Source organism: Populus euphratica, unplaced genomic scaffold (genome assembly GCF_000495115.2).
Source record: "Populus euphratica unplaced genomic scaffold, PopEup_1.0 scaffold47.1, whole genome shotgun sequence".
Taxonomy (NCBI): Eukaryota; Viridiplantae; Streptophyta; class Magnoliopsida; order Malpighiales; family Salicaceae; genus Populus; species Populus euphratica.
In genome coordinates this window covers 379,154-395,633 of record NW_011499925.1, presented here as the reverse complement: position 1 = coordinate 395,633, position 16,480 = coordinate 379,154, and the positions used below count along the sequence as shown (strand labels likewise).

The 16,480-nt window shown below is 40.0% G+C and overlaps 1 protein-coding gene across 3 annotated transcripts; it reads right to left on the bottom strand.

The window, feature by feature from the left end:
• Nucleotides 1-756: 756 nt before the first annotated feature.
• On the bottom strand, nucleotides 757-15,925 carry UPL1 (LOW protein: E3 ubiquitin ligase-like protein). 3 transcript variants are annotated; one of them, XM_011040504.1, is made up of 17 exons: nucleotides 15,548-15,925; nucleotides 14,515-14,610; nucleotides 14,216-14,422; nucleotides 7,413-14,019; nucleotides 6,112-7,247; nucleotides 5,723-6,037; nucleotides 5,086-5,287; nucleotides 4,717-5,000; nucleotides 4,246-4,532; nucleotides 2,882-4,007; nucleotides 2,639-2,785; nucleotides 2,431-2,511; nucleotides 2,058-2,283; nucleotides 1,836-1,975; nucleotides 1,525-1,631; nucleotides 1,253-1,417; nucleotides 788-1,088 (listed from the first exon to the last, which is right to left on the bottom strand). In XM_011040504.1, exons 1-16 carry the CDS (start codon nucleotides 15,581-15,583, stop codon nucleotides 1,315-1,317), a joined length of 11,100 nt encoding a protein of 3,699 aa, XP_011038806.1. In that variant the 5' UTR covers nucleotides 15,584-15,925; the 3' UTR covers nucleotides 788-1,088; nucleotides 1,253-1,314. The 3 variants fall into 3 exon arrangements, with proteins under 3 accessions (XP_011038805.1, XP_011038806.1, XP_011038804.1); XM_011040503.1 differs by having other exon boundaries at nucleotides 757-1,088; nucleotides 6,112-14,016; XM_011040502.1 differs by having other exon boundaries at nucleotides 6,112-14,019.
• Between the last annotated feature and the right edge of the window lie 555 nt (nucleotides 15,926-16,480).

The following is a 16,480-nucleotide window of genomic DNA, read 5'->3' as shown; positions in this document are numbered from 1 at the left end:
TTGGTTCTTGGGTATATAGTTATCTCTGGGCTAAGGTTTAATACAGAATCTAAAAGTTGTTTAAAGAAAAAAAATAAACATAATAGTAAGAATCAACAAAAATACCTAAGTAAAAAACTATATGAATATTATTATCTTGCTCGTTTTCTTATAAATATATTGAATTTCTAACAAAAAAATAAAATATTTTTTCTATATCAATTATTTAATAAAAAAACTAAAAGCATTTAAAAGAAATAAAAGATTTTTAAAAAAAATAATGTATTTTGAATTAGTTAATTAAAAAATAATTGAATTTAAAAAAAATAATAAAAAACTACTAGTGAGCCTAGCTTGAGCCATTTACCCAAAACCGAAACCTGCCAACCCAAACCCGCTTCTTAGATTTTCTTTGTTCTCAGATCACCTAAGATGGAAAATTGATATTGTTTTATCATCTATTTTCACATCTAACCCAGCTCAAATTTTATTTTTTAAAAAGATTTTTTGTTTTAAGATTAAGATGATAAATTAGTTTAAATTCTTCACGAATCTGTAAAGATGAACCAAACACTGAAAGGTATATTATCCGCAATCCAATTCTAGGAAAACATCAGAGGCCCCCTAAATGACTGGTTTTAGGTGGTTGTCCTTCTCGCCCACTGACCGAGTTTTGCAACTAGTCAACTCTTGGTAAGATCTTGGACTGTATAACAAATTGATAGCAAATAAGCTACCAACATGGGGTCATTAAATGGAAAAAATATAAAAATAAATAAATAAAATCAGCCCTGCACTTGCCCGCATAAACAAAGAATGCAATCAAGAAAGACACGCAACTTGAAGATAGGAAATCGATAAAAGGTAATTTTCCATCAAGATTATAATAGATAGCGGAGAATATTCTAACGAGATATAAACAATGGAACGAGCGTTTCATCCATCAATATTTTGTATGCGAGAATATGCCCTGACATGGCAAGCTACCCAAAAAAATTATCTACTTCCCAGCTGAACCTCACTTGCTGTGCTAATGCAATTTTGATGCGCGACTCCTGGCTTTATATTATTCTAATCCTTATCCACTTTTTTAGTCAATCCTCCTCCGTCTGCATGCAAATCAAATCAGGAACAAATCGTCAGTTATAATAAGATACTAAAATACATGAGCAGATATCCGAAATTGGTCCCAAAAAAATTATTTCGAGGAAACAAGAACAAATGTAAAAAAAAAACAAAAAAAAAGAACTTGGGAAGAAGAAAGGTGACTGACATGTACATCATCTCTTAAGACAAATTGTTGACAATCCCAGGCCGCCAATGTGTTCCACTAGTTTAGCCAAAGCCAAAGCCTTCACTGGCTTCATGAATGGCAAGCAGCAAGCGTTCTTGAAGCTGTTCCCTGGAGGTATACTCAGGAAGGTCTAGCTGATTGAAGCTGGAAACAAAAAAGAGCATACAGAAACAGAAATTCCAATATCAGGAGCAAGTTTTGGGCTTTAACGTAACCATAACAGCATCGGGTATCATGTATTCTAAACTAACCATGTGTGAGCTGAAGGCAAACGCTCGGGAGCACCATATGCTTTGTGAATCTGAAACTTCTGAGGCCCAGAGATACCCTGCAAAGCCTTGAAACCCTCCAATGGAACCTGAAAACCCACAAGTTAGTTTCTACTAAATTCCAAATAAGTTTTACATGGTTAAACTGCTAAAACACTACAACCATGCCTAAGCCTAGAGACCACCTCAACAATATCATGCAAAATATACAATGAAGTAACCAATTTTGTATCAGTTAGAATACATATGAAATATATTTATAGAATAGCCAAGTATACAGTACAACCAATCACCTTTGATGTTCCAGTTACAAACTGCAGCAGTCTGGCCATGTCTTCCTTGTTAAAACCTTTGACAACCTCCCAAAACCATTGAATAACGCTAGATGCTGAGGTATAGCCGGTATACTCAGTGCTGGCCTTCAAATCATCCACTGCAACATCCATGCTATTGTTCAGGAATTGCAAAGAAAAACAAACCACAAATTGAACGAGATAAAAAGAAAGTCAACTCACAATCAATTTCAGGAAGTCCACTGATTAGTAGCTCAAGCTCTTTATCATTAAAAATGGAAATAAGTTCCCTTGGGACCAATTCATTGAAACCTTCGAGGAATGAAGTGATTTGAGGACGAATAGCATTTGTCAGGATATGATCAGCAACAAGGTCTACATACTCATGCTTTGTTTCTTCAGTAACCCTTATGTTTCTTCCTCCAGGTTTAAGCTCGTAATCAGTAACCTTTTCAACCACAACAGCACTAATAAATGCAAGCTTGGGAACCAGATAAAACTTGGAAGACAATGTTCAAGCCCCGGAAGAGGAAAACCCCATCCATAATAACAAGACCACTAACAATAATACATGGAATCAAAATGCTGGGAGTACCTGAGTTTTCTCATAAAGGATGTGCTTCTCCTCATCAGCATCCATACTAAATGTTAAGTCAGGTACATAACTCACATCATTCTGAAACAGACGAGATACAGAAGAAGTTCTACTGTCATTCGCTGGAGGAAAAACTTGCTAAATAGCAACGTGTGTAAAAGCACAAATGAATTCAGAAGAGGGGGCATGACTGATTAAATTCACTAACCTCCAGCATCCACTTCAAATTCTTGTAATAATCAGGATCAACAGCCTCTATGTCATGGTAAGTCACCTTTACACCTAGAATGTGCTTGTAGAAAGACCGAGTAAAGTAAACATCCAAAAGCTGGCCATCAAACAATGCCTTGGCAACCTACACAGAAGCTCACAAGCAATAAATTCAGAAAACAGCCTATTTCAACAATAGTAGTAAAATCTAGTTCAGAAAAACCAAGTTCTGGAGCATTACCACACGGCCCACAAACTTGAAGTAAGACAAATGTTCTGTCTGGTAGACAGAATTAGGGTTTGGCTGAAAAGTCACATTATTCCCCACAGTTGTGAAAAGCAAAGCTCCCTTGTCAAATACAACTCTCGAAAGCAGTTGATACCATTCTCTTGTCAAACCCCCAGCATCAATACCCTCTTCACCTTGGAACTGCACATTCAATCTTCCCCTGAGATCCTGATAAGGTCGCATCCTCAATTGATTGTATGAATCCTCCAAAACATATGTGCGCCGGATACTTATCCGCAGAGGACCAGAACGGTGTTGCTCATGCTGTTGCTTTATTCTGGTGCGGAAATATGCTCTCTTGTTATCAAAATCAATAAGTCTGGGAGCCTTCAGCATCATAGAAAGTGATTTCTCCAACAAGCCAGGATTCTGTCTAATAAAAGTATTCAAAAGCCGGCGGTGCTTTTCTGCAAATCTTGAAAATGTGACAGCACCATCAAGTTTTCTCTGAGAATCCCCCATGTATGCTGTGGTTGAGGAAGAACTCCCAGAGGACTCTTTGACTTCTCTCGCAGTAATGCTCATGTGATCTTGTTGCACCATGGATTGGTTTGCCTGTAGCTTTTCACACAAAACAAAGAAAGCTTCAATGAAGGGCAAGAGTCTCTGGGTTCCTGGAGGAAGAGGGGATGAAGAAGAGCTCCCCTGTGCAGGCTCCCCTACAGTAATATTTGACATAGTCCGACCAAAAGTGCTCTGAATGAGCTGCATCTCTGTCACACTAATACATTCACTCAATTCCTGCCACAATGGCTCAAGTGCATTACTTAAGTTCCACATGGTAGCTTGCTCCTCCTGTTCCCCATTGCGCTCCAGGTTCATATTCTCATCAACAGTGGGTGAGGTGAGTGAGCTGAGTGCCTGTAGCACACGTAGGATTGCTGCCCCAGCCATGGAGCCAGAACTTAGACCCAGCATGTGCGTGTTCCTCAAGGTAACAAGCTCACTGACAGCTGAACTGCTCAACCCATGAGCTAATTCTGAAAGCTCCAAGGTAAAGAATTTACGATGGGTTGCAACAACTGAGGCCAATTTCTTAAGCACTTCTCCAGCTAGCATGTACACTTTATCCGACAGCCTGAAATTTATCAATGGAAAAGATTAGTGATTCATTGTCCAATTCACAGCAGCTGGGGAAACAAAATTATAGGAAAATAGAGACAACTAAAAAGGAAATAGAAAATAGATTCTTTTGGTAGAAGATAATATATAAATGAATGTCAAATAGCCAATGATGGATTGACCAAGACATAGTGTGAAAGTTGACTGATAAGACAGAACTTCCAAAATGTACAAGAGTGAAAAACTGAAAGTACCCTTCACGACCAAGAAGGCTGCACAGATTGCGCAAATCAGCTTGTGGCAACTGCAAGAAAACACTGGATGCATCAATGCTCCTCTTTCCATCAGAAACGGATAACCCAGCACTGGCAGCTTTGTCTTCTTCGCTTGACTCTGCAACCACAGGCGGAACACTTGGAACGTCACTAGAAGCTTCACCAACAGTTTGTTTTTGGGAAGTCTCCCTCGCCTGTCCAGATTGAGCCTGGCTCTCTAATTTTGACGCTGCCATAAAAACTACTACTTGAAGCAATCCCATGACCTGCACCATAGGGAATTTGTCTCATGCATAAATTCAAGAGCACTTTAGAAGAAAGGATCAAGGGTGTACTGCAAATATGGGGAAAACATGCTACAGAGAAATATAAGCCAAACTTCTAAACACATTGAATTAAATCAAGAAAGGTAAGAGATGCAAAACCACTTCAGAACCAGATTGCTCATACCTGCTCAAGATGAGCAGTGCTGCGTAGAAAAAGTGGACGGTTCAAAAGCTTCAGGAACAGGATCAAAGGAATATCATCAGTGTCTCCCAGAGGTTTTAATGAATCACCTCCATCATCAATTTTCTCCTTTCCTTTATCCATCTTGGTTTCCAGATATTTTGGACTTAGAGGCTCCGAAACAATTGAGGGATCCAAGTAGAACAACATATTGGCAATAGAAGTATGATTTGTAGACAAATAGGTCAAGATTTCCAGAATTCGACGCAAAACCAAGGGAGGAAGACCTATTAAGCAAATAATCAAAATTAATAATTTTAAACAAAAGCCAATAAGAAAATAATGATTACAACAAATAGAAAAAAGAAATACCATCCAACAACTGTGATCGACCATAAACAACATTTGACTGACAGCCATAAAGCCTCTGGGAGTTAATTGTTGCCAATCCACTGATTGACCCTTCAGCCTCAGGTTTAATCATATCGAGCAAAAGGCGAACCAAAGTTGCCCTTGTGGTACTGTGTGCACAAAGGTTCAACAGAAGTCTTTGTAGAAGACCTTTCCCAAGAGGCTACCATAATAGAAATAAAAAATAAAATAAAAAATCAACAGGTTAGCAGAACAAACTTTAAAAAAATATCTAAAACTACAAAAATTGGCATTCTGCACTCTGAACAATAGACATTTTTATACACAAATTCTATAAATTTTAAGAGAAACATATCCTTAATGTTACTGGACCTTTTGTGTGAAACAACAAAGAAAGCCATTTTGCAAGCTAATTCATTCTTTTGAAAATTTATGGATGCAGAACCAGGCTATTAATCTTCTAGAAGTAATTAAAAAACTAAAATTTAGAATTAATTGAAACTACAAATCAAATAATTCTAAGCCATTTTGCCAAGTTAAAAGAACATGCACGCAATAAAAAGTTCAACTTTTCCCAAATAACAAGGATGCAAGATCAGTTCCCAGTGAAACTTGATATTTATAGACCATAAATTACCTGTGCCAACCTTAGGAGGCGGATCAAAGCTTTCAATGCAGTTGCATCCAAAAGTGGCTTGCCTTCCATTTCCTTCACCTCCAAGCTATCTGCAATAGTAGAAGTAGCCCTCCCAATTGTAACTCCAACACCCCTGTCCATCACTGTCTGCCTATCAAACCCCAAACCATTTCTACGACTACTTAGCCTGTGGCTGCTACCAAACAGGCTGCGAGCCTGATAGTGACTCATTGCTCTGTCTCTTAGCATTTGGGCTTCGGCAAGTAATGGAGAAGGTAATGCCGATAACACTGCTTCTGAAGATGTCAAAAGCACCTGGAACAAAAGCAATCACAAAATGGTTATCATAACTCAAGAAATAATTGAAGGCTAAATTAAAAGGCACAAACCTCTTCACGCAAATCAGCAGGAAAAGTTGCAATTATTGAAGCATTATCCATGTCAACAGGCTGTCCTTCAGCCTGCTGTGCAATCCGCTGTGCCCTTTGTTGTGCCAAAACCTCTGCTTGGATGTCTGGAGGAAGGGCAGCCAGAAATTCAGGATCAATATCATCAACAGAAGGTGGAGCATAAGTTGGAGGTTGAACAGACTGAGCCTGCTGGGAAGCTAGAACTTCTGCTCGTAAATCTTCGGGTAAAGCCTCCAGGAAGGTTGGATCAATTGCGTTTGTAGCAGGGGCCCCATTATCTAAACCAGTCTGGTCAGCCTGGGCAGCATCCCGAGCAACCAATGTCTCTTGCCTGGATGATGGCTCGTCAGCACCTCGTTCAGAAGCGAGCGTAGATTGCTCGAGCTGATTTCCATCAGCATCAGCACCATTCATTTCAACATCAGCATTCACATGATCCACATTAGGCATCACTGAAACAGAATCAACCAACACAGGATTATCGGACAGACCACCTATTGCGGATCCCACAGCCTGAATAGGCACCTCATTGAGACTTGCAGGTACTTCAGGGACCCCTTCATAATGCAAAGCAGCATCTTGTTCTGCAGATGAGTTGGCAAGCTCCGGCATTGTCTCAACTTGATCACATGCAGTGCCATCACCATCTCCAATTTCCATGTTATCAAGACCATTTGGTGTACTATTCAGAGAAATTGGTTGAACTAACATAGGCTCATCCACCAGTGGACCTTCACCTGCATCATTGAATGAAGGCCGAGGATCAACCTGCTCATTGCAAGGAACGGTTTCAACTGTTGGATTAGGCTGATAGCGGGTATCTTCATTGCCATTTTCTTGATGAATTTCCTGGTTGCTGGTGTTATCGCCATCCACCACAACTTGACCATCATTGGATAGAGGATCAGATGGTTGATTCTCCTGCACTCCTGAATTCTGGAACTGCCTCTCAGTGGGAACATTGGTTGCAGGTACACTGCCCAGCTGTGACAGGAACTGTTCCTCTATTGCTTGTGCGATTGCAGCTGCTTGGGCACCTGCTTGTGGCTGACCATCATCTGTCCACCTCCCATCACCAGGCCCTCTTCGTCCCTGTGTATGCAACGAGTCCATACCTACAGAATAATCAGACAAAGGTGGGGGTGCTGCACTACCCGAACGATCAACAAATATACTACTAGGTACATGTTCATATGGAAGAACAGGAGCATCAATGTAAAAATGAGCTACATCAAAGCTCCCAGATGACAAAGCTTCTAAATCCCTGGATGAATGCCCACCTGATGACCACATAGAAACCAGATCCCCTGACTGGGATGGCCTTAACAGAAGAGGATGTTGAAATCCATTTACTTCTGTGACAGAACGCTCAAAGGAAGACCTGCCACTCTGACGTCGACGGTCAAAACCCAAAGGCCTGCGAAGACCAAAAAGATCATCCACATTCACCCCTTCAAATGGCTCGGCAGCAACATCAATGAGACCGCCTGAAGCTCCAGGCTGACCAAGTACCTGCAAATGATCTAACCCATCAAGGGCCTCCCTCCACCTTACCTCTATAACACGATTCTCATGAAAATCATCATCTTCTTCATCAATCATCTCATCATTATAGTCATCTCCCAAGCCAGTATCATCATGATCTTCCACATCAGTGTCAGCAAGAGACATCATGCCAGCACCATCTTCAGCAATATCCTCATCCTCGTCCTCTCCCTCATCCTCGTCCTCATCCTCATCCTCATCACCATCATCTCCCATGTCATCATCCTCATCACCCATATCATCATCAGCCCTGTTCTCAACATGAAAAGTCATCTCAATTTGGCCAGTGTTGTGCAACACACCACCTTCTTCCATTTCTTCACGCATGAAATCCAGTCCAACCTCCATTGATGGGTTGGTTGCCATTGTGTCTTCCGATTCTAACCTCATGTCTTGCTCTGCTGACTCATTTTGATGCACAGCATGATTACCCTCAGCATGAGTAGTTCCTTCTTGTTGCTGAATGTCAGTCCCCTCCTCATCTGGGACTTCCTCTGTGCCCCCCACATTATGATTATGCTCTACGGTCTCTGCAGCTGACGCAGCTGTCTGTTCATCGTGCCTGCCAATTGACCCTGTATTTTTCTTCCTGTTCAGACCCTCAGATTTAAGAACTTGCTCACTAGCATTGGCAGCCCTTGACAGACTTTCCAAAGCCTTCAATAGAAGATTGACAATTTTAGGAGCATCAGGATGGTCCAAATCAATCACTTGAAGAATGCTAGTAAGAGACTGCACCATTCCTCCATCTATCATGCTTTTCGCTATATCCGGTGAGCATCCAGAACCAGGTAAGTGGCTGGAGGATGCATTTTTGGACAAAATTGAATATACCAAATCAGAAAAAGCAAAAACCTTTTTATCAGGTAACAAAATGTTTTTATGTGAATTGCTCTCCAAGTTTGAGAATGATGACATAGCTTTCACAAGTTCATGAATTACTCGCCTCCTCCCTTCACCAGATCGACCACACAAAACCACCAGGAACCAAGAAGCTTTTTCAGACAATTTGTCTCTCCATTCATCAGGTCCTGCAGATTTATCTGTAGCTATTGGAAGCAGCTGGTGTAAGATGTGATGAATTATCCCACCAAGCCCTGAACTACCCGTTTGATTAGATCCCCGCGAATGACATAATTCCGAGTCTCGTCTGAGTATGACCCCAACTGCATGCACATACATAAGAAGAATATCACTCAACAACTTGAGAACAAAATTCACCTTCGCCAGTCCAGCAGATATTTCAGATTCAGACTCCGTTTTCTTTGCCTCGTCAACTTTGGATTTTCCCTTTAACTTGGTAGCAGGTTCATCCACATCCATAGAATTTAAGTCACCAACACAAACTTCCTGACTTTTTTGCAAAGGATATTTCAGAACTATATCAAGAAGCTGATCAATTACTTGAGTAAGATTGGCTGGAATCTTTTTATGGCCTTTGGCACATTTACCAGAACCATCATGCATCTTACTCTCAGAAATCCGGACAGATTCTTCAGCACCTGAAGCTTTTGATTTGTCCTTTTCCTTCTCCTTTTCCTTTGATAACACCACAAAAGTCCTCCCTCCTGATGATTCCAACTGACAAACTGCGGCAGCAGCTTTCATAAAAACCACTGGATCTCTGGAGATAACAGGTGCCATAGACGTCAAAAATGTTCTTGGGGAAAAACGCCCAGCATGGCGATTTCCACTCAAAGTTTGCCGTATCTCCAATTCCATAGCAGTTTGCAGGGTTTGAGGATCTTCAAGGAGGTGTCGAACGATAGCAGATGCAACAGTGTGGTATCCAGGGAAGAAGCAACTTCTTGGAAGATTAAAGAGAGCAGCTAACCCTCCATTTTCAAGAAATTGCAATGCTAAAACATGAGTTTTTGTCAAGCGAGCACATAACTGCAGAATAGCCTGCATGATCACAGCAGGAACATGCTGTTTCATCAAGTCACAAACAACAAGTAATACTTTATGACTCTCTTCAATAGTCAGGTAGCCAGTGGACTTCCCCAATATTTTCTCAAGTGCTGTGCCAGATTCCTTCTCGGGGATGTCTGAAGTCACTTTTTCTTCTGTACCTGATGCTGGAACTGATGAGTCAGGTGGAGATACTGTCTGGGTTCCTCCCGTGGTTTCAGAGGAGATTCGGGGCCTGGATTGCAACATGTTATCCAAGATGAGCAGTAAAGCACTTATGCATTTTGGGACAAGAATCTCACTCCCTGATGCATTTCTAGCCTTGAAATTCATCAAGACATCTGTTGCAGCAGCAACAATACCATTTTGTGCAGCAATTTCTCGAACAGCTCCATCCTCAAAAAGGAGCAATGCTAAAATATGTGATATCATACACAATGCACTGGAATCCTTTGAAAAATCCAACGGGCAAAGCTTTAGTTGCTCAATGAGATAAGATGCCACCTTTAGACGATCCTCTCCTTTGTTCCGATTGCAAAGGGTCACAAGCAAATCTGTCAATGAGAATGCCATCGTATCACTACTCTGGAACAGCTTCACAGACGCAGCAAGAATATCTTCAATGGGAGGTGCCTTCATTTGTCCTTCTTCTGTCAAGGCATCTATAGACTTATCCACATTGCCAACTTTTGATCCTTCTGATGAACTTCCTAGTGACAGCGCAAGTGCCCGAGCCAACTCATCATCATCCTGCACAGGATCCTCAGCATGACTAAACAGCCACTCCATAGCCATTTCAACACTATTTGTTTCCACCCGTCTCAATGCCTCTTCAGCTCTTGCTCTTGTAAAGCCCATCTCAACAATTGTTGCAATTGTATTTTCATCAGGTGGTGGGGGCATGAACCTTTGGTTTGTACTTCCTGCAATGCCACCGCGACTCCTTTTGACCTCTCCAACACCAGAGTATATGTGTGTAACAAGTGATACAATAGAAGCAATGAAGCCAGCACTGCAACTTGGAAACATTTGGTGGTTCCAGACAGGTAATATGACATCCAGAACCTGAGACTGCAGCATGCGAACAAAGACTTCAGGGTCCTTAGGAACAGGAAATAGCCCAATTGACAAACCAACTGCAACAGGCTGAACAAGTAGCTGAGCTTGGGATGCAGAGGTTGAAGATAAAAGTAGAGAGGAGTTAACAAAATACTCGAGTGCACGGCAGTAGCTGTGTAAAGTGTCAAGTAGCCATGTACTGTGAGACAAATTATTTCCTTCACCTGCCTTCTCTTGGTCAACTGAGGGTGTAGGAAAAGGGTAAGGTAGTGTCCATAACAGTTGACTTGTAGCTTCAAATGTGGTGAGCAGCTCCCTAAAGGTTCCATGTACATAAAAATTATTGACCATTGCTGCATAACAAGTACGCCTCCTGCTGTCAAATGTGAGGGCTGCCATATCATCAACTACCTTTCCAAGATATCGGCACTTAACTGACAGTGATGTATCAAGTCCAGTAGTAGAATACCCAGAGAAACTGAGAGCTTCAAGAAATATTTTAGCCAAGGTGGTTCCCAATGTCTTTGAAGCTGCACTCAACGATCCTACATCAGCCCTTCGACGGTTTGGTAATGTAAATCCCTTCACAAGGGCAGAGAAGAAAGTACGTAAGATAGAAGCCAGCTTGTTAAGAATCTCATCAGGAGTTCTCCTTTTCAACTTCGGCAAAGATGTCTCTGGTTCATCTGATGGGATCTCAGAGTCAACACTCAAAGCATCCAAGTGCCGACCAGTCCTCCCGCCGCGTATGCGTGCCAAGCCATGTCGACTACGACGATGCAAGCCTTCACCTGAACGAATGACCGAGAGAAATTCACGTTCACCACCCCAAAGGGACTGAGAACCATTCCTCATAGAAACAGGGTTCATGTATCTCACTACTGGAACATTTGCATCATCATCACTTTCTCTTCCAACAGCATTTGATGAAGACACATCTGCACTCTCAGTCTCTTGTTCAGCATATCTCTTTTCATCTACTTTGGCGTCATTATACAGAGAAACTTGCCAAACTATTTCCCGGTATGCATTCCCAAGATCCTTCAACACATCAGCATCTGCAGTGCCCAATTCAGAGACAAATGTACTATTCCCCTTCAACAAAAAATTCAAGAGAGAAAGTATACCTTCAAGGCTGGAAAGATATCTCAGAACCTTAGCTTGCTTAGCAGATTCAACCACAGCAAGATGAGTCCCCGCAACTGAAACTAATAGTTCATTTGTTGATTTCAAATGTTCTCTCAAGAAAGCACATACTGACCTGGCCAAGGAAGCAGAATGCTGTGGTGAGAAGTTCTTAAATGCAACAGATATGATCTGACCAATCGGTGTTGAAAGAGGCATTAGGGGCAAAGTAAATAACTGCAGAACAGCATCAATTCCCTTCTTCTCAACAAAAATACGACATGTGTCAGAATTCTGAAGAATTGTTTCAAGAAGACGAGCAACATTGCTTAAACATTCAGGAAAGAGTGACTCGACATTTGCTACAGAGGCATCAGATGACTGCTCAGTGGTCTGCTCCAAGGTCTCCAGCCTGAAAGATTCCCTATCATCTGACAGAACCGGGCTCCTTTCTTCAGCATCAGTTTCCATTGGAACAGGAGCAGAACAGGATGGGTCAGTGGACGAGTAAGAAGCATCAAACCCAGACCCAATTTTTGAAATGGCATTTAGTATCTCAATCACCATATCCACTCCAGGTCCTCTTAATGAGGAAGCATGGCGCATGAGTTCATCCAGTCCACTAGATAGGGACCCTGGTGCCTCACCAAAAAGGGCACGCAAATATGTTTTAGATGTAAATATTTTCACAAAGCACCTTAGAGCATTCCGATCTTTTACAGCCTGAAGACCATTATTATTCAGGCATAGGGCATCCAAACACTGAGGTATACACATTATGGCTTCTGAAGAGCATAGAACACCATCCATTATTGCATTCAAAAAAGCAGAAGGAAGACCAGCTGCATCTAAGATAGGGAAACAGGTAGGATCTTTGTGAATTAGATCACTCATGACAGTTGCTGCAAGTGAAAACACCCCTCCACCAAAATCTTTCGCTCTTCTAAAGATTATACATAGGCACTGGGGCAACAAACTCTCTTCAGATCCATAAATACGAGAAGTATTCCCGGAAGCATATGTTCCAAGGGATATAGCCCGTAGCAAAGCTTTCATCAGGAAACGTCGATGATATGCAACTAATGCTTCAGAATACAGAGGGAGCATGCTATCTAACTCTGAGGAAGCACTTCCAACTACTCGCAAATTCCTCTCCCTCAAATCAGAATCTTCACCTTGTTGCTTTGAACAATTTTCTACATGAGACACTTCTACCTTCAGTCGAGAGATAGTATCATCCAAACCACCCAACTCTCTGAATAATGCGGCTGCAGGATTACTGTAATCCATGAATGCCTCTAGAATATGCACGGCTGTAGCTACCAAATGCAAATGCTGTGGGTCTGTATCCTTGAGGAGGGGTAGAAGAGTTGGAATAAACCCTGCCTCGCGCATGGCTGAGCAACCTGATGATGATGACACCAGAACAGTGACAAGAGATAGTAGAGCCTCAGAAAAAACAACAGACCACTTAGATGTATCACTGATAACAGAATCAATGGTTTTCTGCATGAGGCTGGACAGGATACCACGGTGCCCACCAGATGTGACAGCAGCCAAGACAGTTGATTGGCGGGACCGATCTTGAGAAAGGGCAACCAATGATAACAGACAAAGAATTCGAATTTTCTCAGGGACTTCATCTTCATAGCTCAAAAGTGAAACTAATTCATTGATGAACTCAGGCTCGGAGTTAAAGAAAGAAACTAGATCATCAGCATCACTGCTTGCTTGAACAAGAACAATGAAAGCATACAAACGAATGCATGTGTACTGCTGTCGAGAAGCCAAAGAGCCAAAAGCCCTTGCAAACCGCAATCTCGTCAACAAAGCAAATCTTAAGCTGGGAGGTACTTTATACTCTACAACTAACTTATTCAGAAGCTCTAAATCTGTCTCTGGGCAAGCATTGACATTAGGTAGATGGATAATTTGTAAACCCTGAGTTGACTGTTCTGTGGCACTGACCTGACTTGACAACTCATCCAATGCATAGAACTCAAAATGGAGGGTGCAGCCTAGCTCATAAGCAACAGGGTCACACCCATTTTGTGCAGTAGATGCAATCAATCCAAGGCCCTCATCCTTTCCACCCCAGCCTTGTGCAAGAGAAAATAACTTTGTATTCAAAGACGTATCTCTAATGGAATATCTTCCGAGAGTCTTCTTCAAAAAAGCTGCCAGAGTCTGTAGGCAAGCCTCTAGTACATCCGCATCAGTGGAAGCAAGAAGGTTTGAAAGATGCTGCTGCGAGGAAATAGAGAACCAAAACTTTTAGAAATGTGATGGTGAAAAAAGACAAAGGTCAAAGAAGAGCGCCCATACTGAAGTTTATCACAACTAAAAACATATACAACAGACACTGCATAGAGACTAAAGCCTAACTGATAAAGCAAAAGTAATGCCAATTCACACAATGAATTTTGTATAGGAACAACAATACCTCATAAGAACTATAAAAGTGCTTATTTGTGCAGTTCTCTAAAATTATTCTGATAACACGAAGAATTTGAAGAAGAGCTTCTCTTGGAAAGGGAGGATCAGATTCCAAAAAGTTGTCCTCAACCTGCAAGTCTCTTCTTGGCTTTATGTGCTTCTCAAAATATGAATCGAAATGATTAAAAAGATCAACCCAGTGATGAAAATCCCCCTGCATCATCATGAAATAGAGTAGATCAAACCACACATAAATCCACATAAAAGCAATCATTATTCTTTGCAAGAAAAAGGATGTAAAGTTACCTTATCGAACTCCCAAACAAAACCTTTTAGGGGCTCTTCTATATTCTCAAGTGGTGTACTAGTAACATTGTTGATGAAGGACTTAATTTTGGGAGGCTGATACAAATCAAAGGACACAAAGTTATATAACACCGTGAAAACAGTAAGGGAAATCAAACTCAAACAAAATGTTAACGTACAGACACAAAGGAAGCTGGACTTGCAAACCAAAAAATTTCCTTTTCCATACAAGAGAGATGAAATTCTCTAGTTCAAATTTAGCAACCACATACAGTAAGTAAACAGATTTTAGTGATTGAGCTGACAATGTACCATGATGCTGGTACATATTGTTATATGACTCAACTGCTGAAGGGAAAACACTAACTTAAAAAATTTAACTGAAAAGAGTTCTCCAGTTATCATATTCTAACACTATTATCCACCTCCCTCATATCGTTCTTCAACAAGTAATTCATCTTTCCAGACTAAAATGCTCGTAACTAGCAACATTTTGCACAAAAATTTGAAGAGAAAAAAAAAATAAAGTGCGTCTTAAATTCAACTGCAAGGGACATACAAATGTCTATCATTTTGGTAGTTACCCTCATTTAACCCAAAAAAAGCACTCGGGTAAACAACTTTTCCCAATTAAGTTCTCTTTAAAGTAATTGTAAGTTCATTCTTTTTAATACCGAATTTAAAACATAAAAAGAGGATGAGGAAAAACAAGGCAAATCGAGTTCCTCACCTATATCCATCATTTAACAGCCGTTATTAAGAATTCGAAACCGGAACCCTTTCAAATAATAATAACCAAACGAACAAAAACCAACACACAGGCACAAGCATAAAGTTATTGGTCTCAAATAAATTTCAATCATTACCCAAAAACCATAGCATAAAATTCTACTGCTTAGAAGCCAATTACTCTAAAGTCAAGTTCCGACCAATCAATAGCATAGAAACCATAACTAGACTCCATAACAAAATCAAATTAAAAAATAAATGAATGAATCGATAAAATAAATAGTGAAACAAAACACTGACTGACCACTTCTGAAGACCTCCTCCTCTTAAGCTTCGTCATGATTCAGACAAGCATTTGCACGGGGCGACCGATCAAGAATTGATCAATTCTCTATAATCGAGGATCGATCGAGCAGCTTTCTCCAAAATTGAAGAAAAAAAAAAGCTAGGGCTGTCTTCTATTCACTCACTATTCAGAATGATCGGATCCCAAAATTACATATACAGAGAGAGATTCCTATTTGATTTTGGGAATGAAATTGAGTTTCCGATAGAAGACTAGGGTTTTATGTGAGATCGCGTGTGTAGAATTTGCAAGTATTATTATCGGATAGAAAGATAGAGAGGGTTTGAGGTTTTCATATAGAGAAGAGGAGAGAGAAGTAGAGAAGGATACTAACCAGGAGAAGAAAGCTAAAAAGAAAAAGGGCGTTGCTTTCTATTTTCTTTTTCTTTTTCTTTTTATTTTTTTAATCCATACATTAACAGGAATAAATACTTTTATTAACAAAAAAGAAATTATGTATTTTAGTGTGTACTGTGTGCTACTTTGCGTGCAAGTAATTTTATCTTAGTAACTAGAAATTTACAGATATCTATAATTAGAAAAAAAAAAAAAGTAGAGATATTTTTATTATTCTTAATGAATGATAAATTTTATTTTCTTTTATATTTTTATATTTATTTTTTTTTCAAAGTAAATTCTAATAAGTAATTAATAAAATACTACAAATTACTATAATATATAATTTTTTATTTGCATGCTATGTTCCAAGGATTAAAAATATTTTTAAAAAATTACAAATAAAATTTTTTAGATATTATTATTAAACATTATTGAATTTTTTTATTAAGATAATTTTTTTATTAAAGTATCTTTTATTTATCTTTGCAAATGTAATAAAATCATGATTAAGATTTATTTAAAACTAGATTTATTTAAAAGTTTTAAGAAATT

What these genes read in the sequence shown, in the direction of transcription:
- UPL1 (XM_011040502.1), bottom strand. Translation starts at nt 15,583, where the DNA reads ATGACGAAGCTTAAGAGGAGGAGGTCTTCAGAAGTG. An exon ending in ACTTTTATAGTTCTTATGAG is followed by an intron (nt 14,020 to 14,215) that starts GTATTGTTGTTC and finishes ATTTCCTCGCAG; the next exon opens with CAGCATCTTTCAAACCTTCT. An exon ending in AGCCTTCTTGGTCGTGAAGG is followed by an intron (nt 4,008 to 4,245) that starts GTACTTTCAGTT and finishes GATAAATTTCAG; the next exon opens with GCTGTCGGATAAAGTGTACA.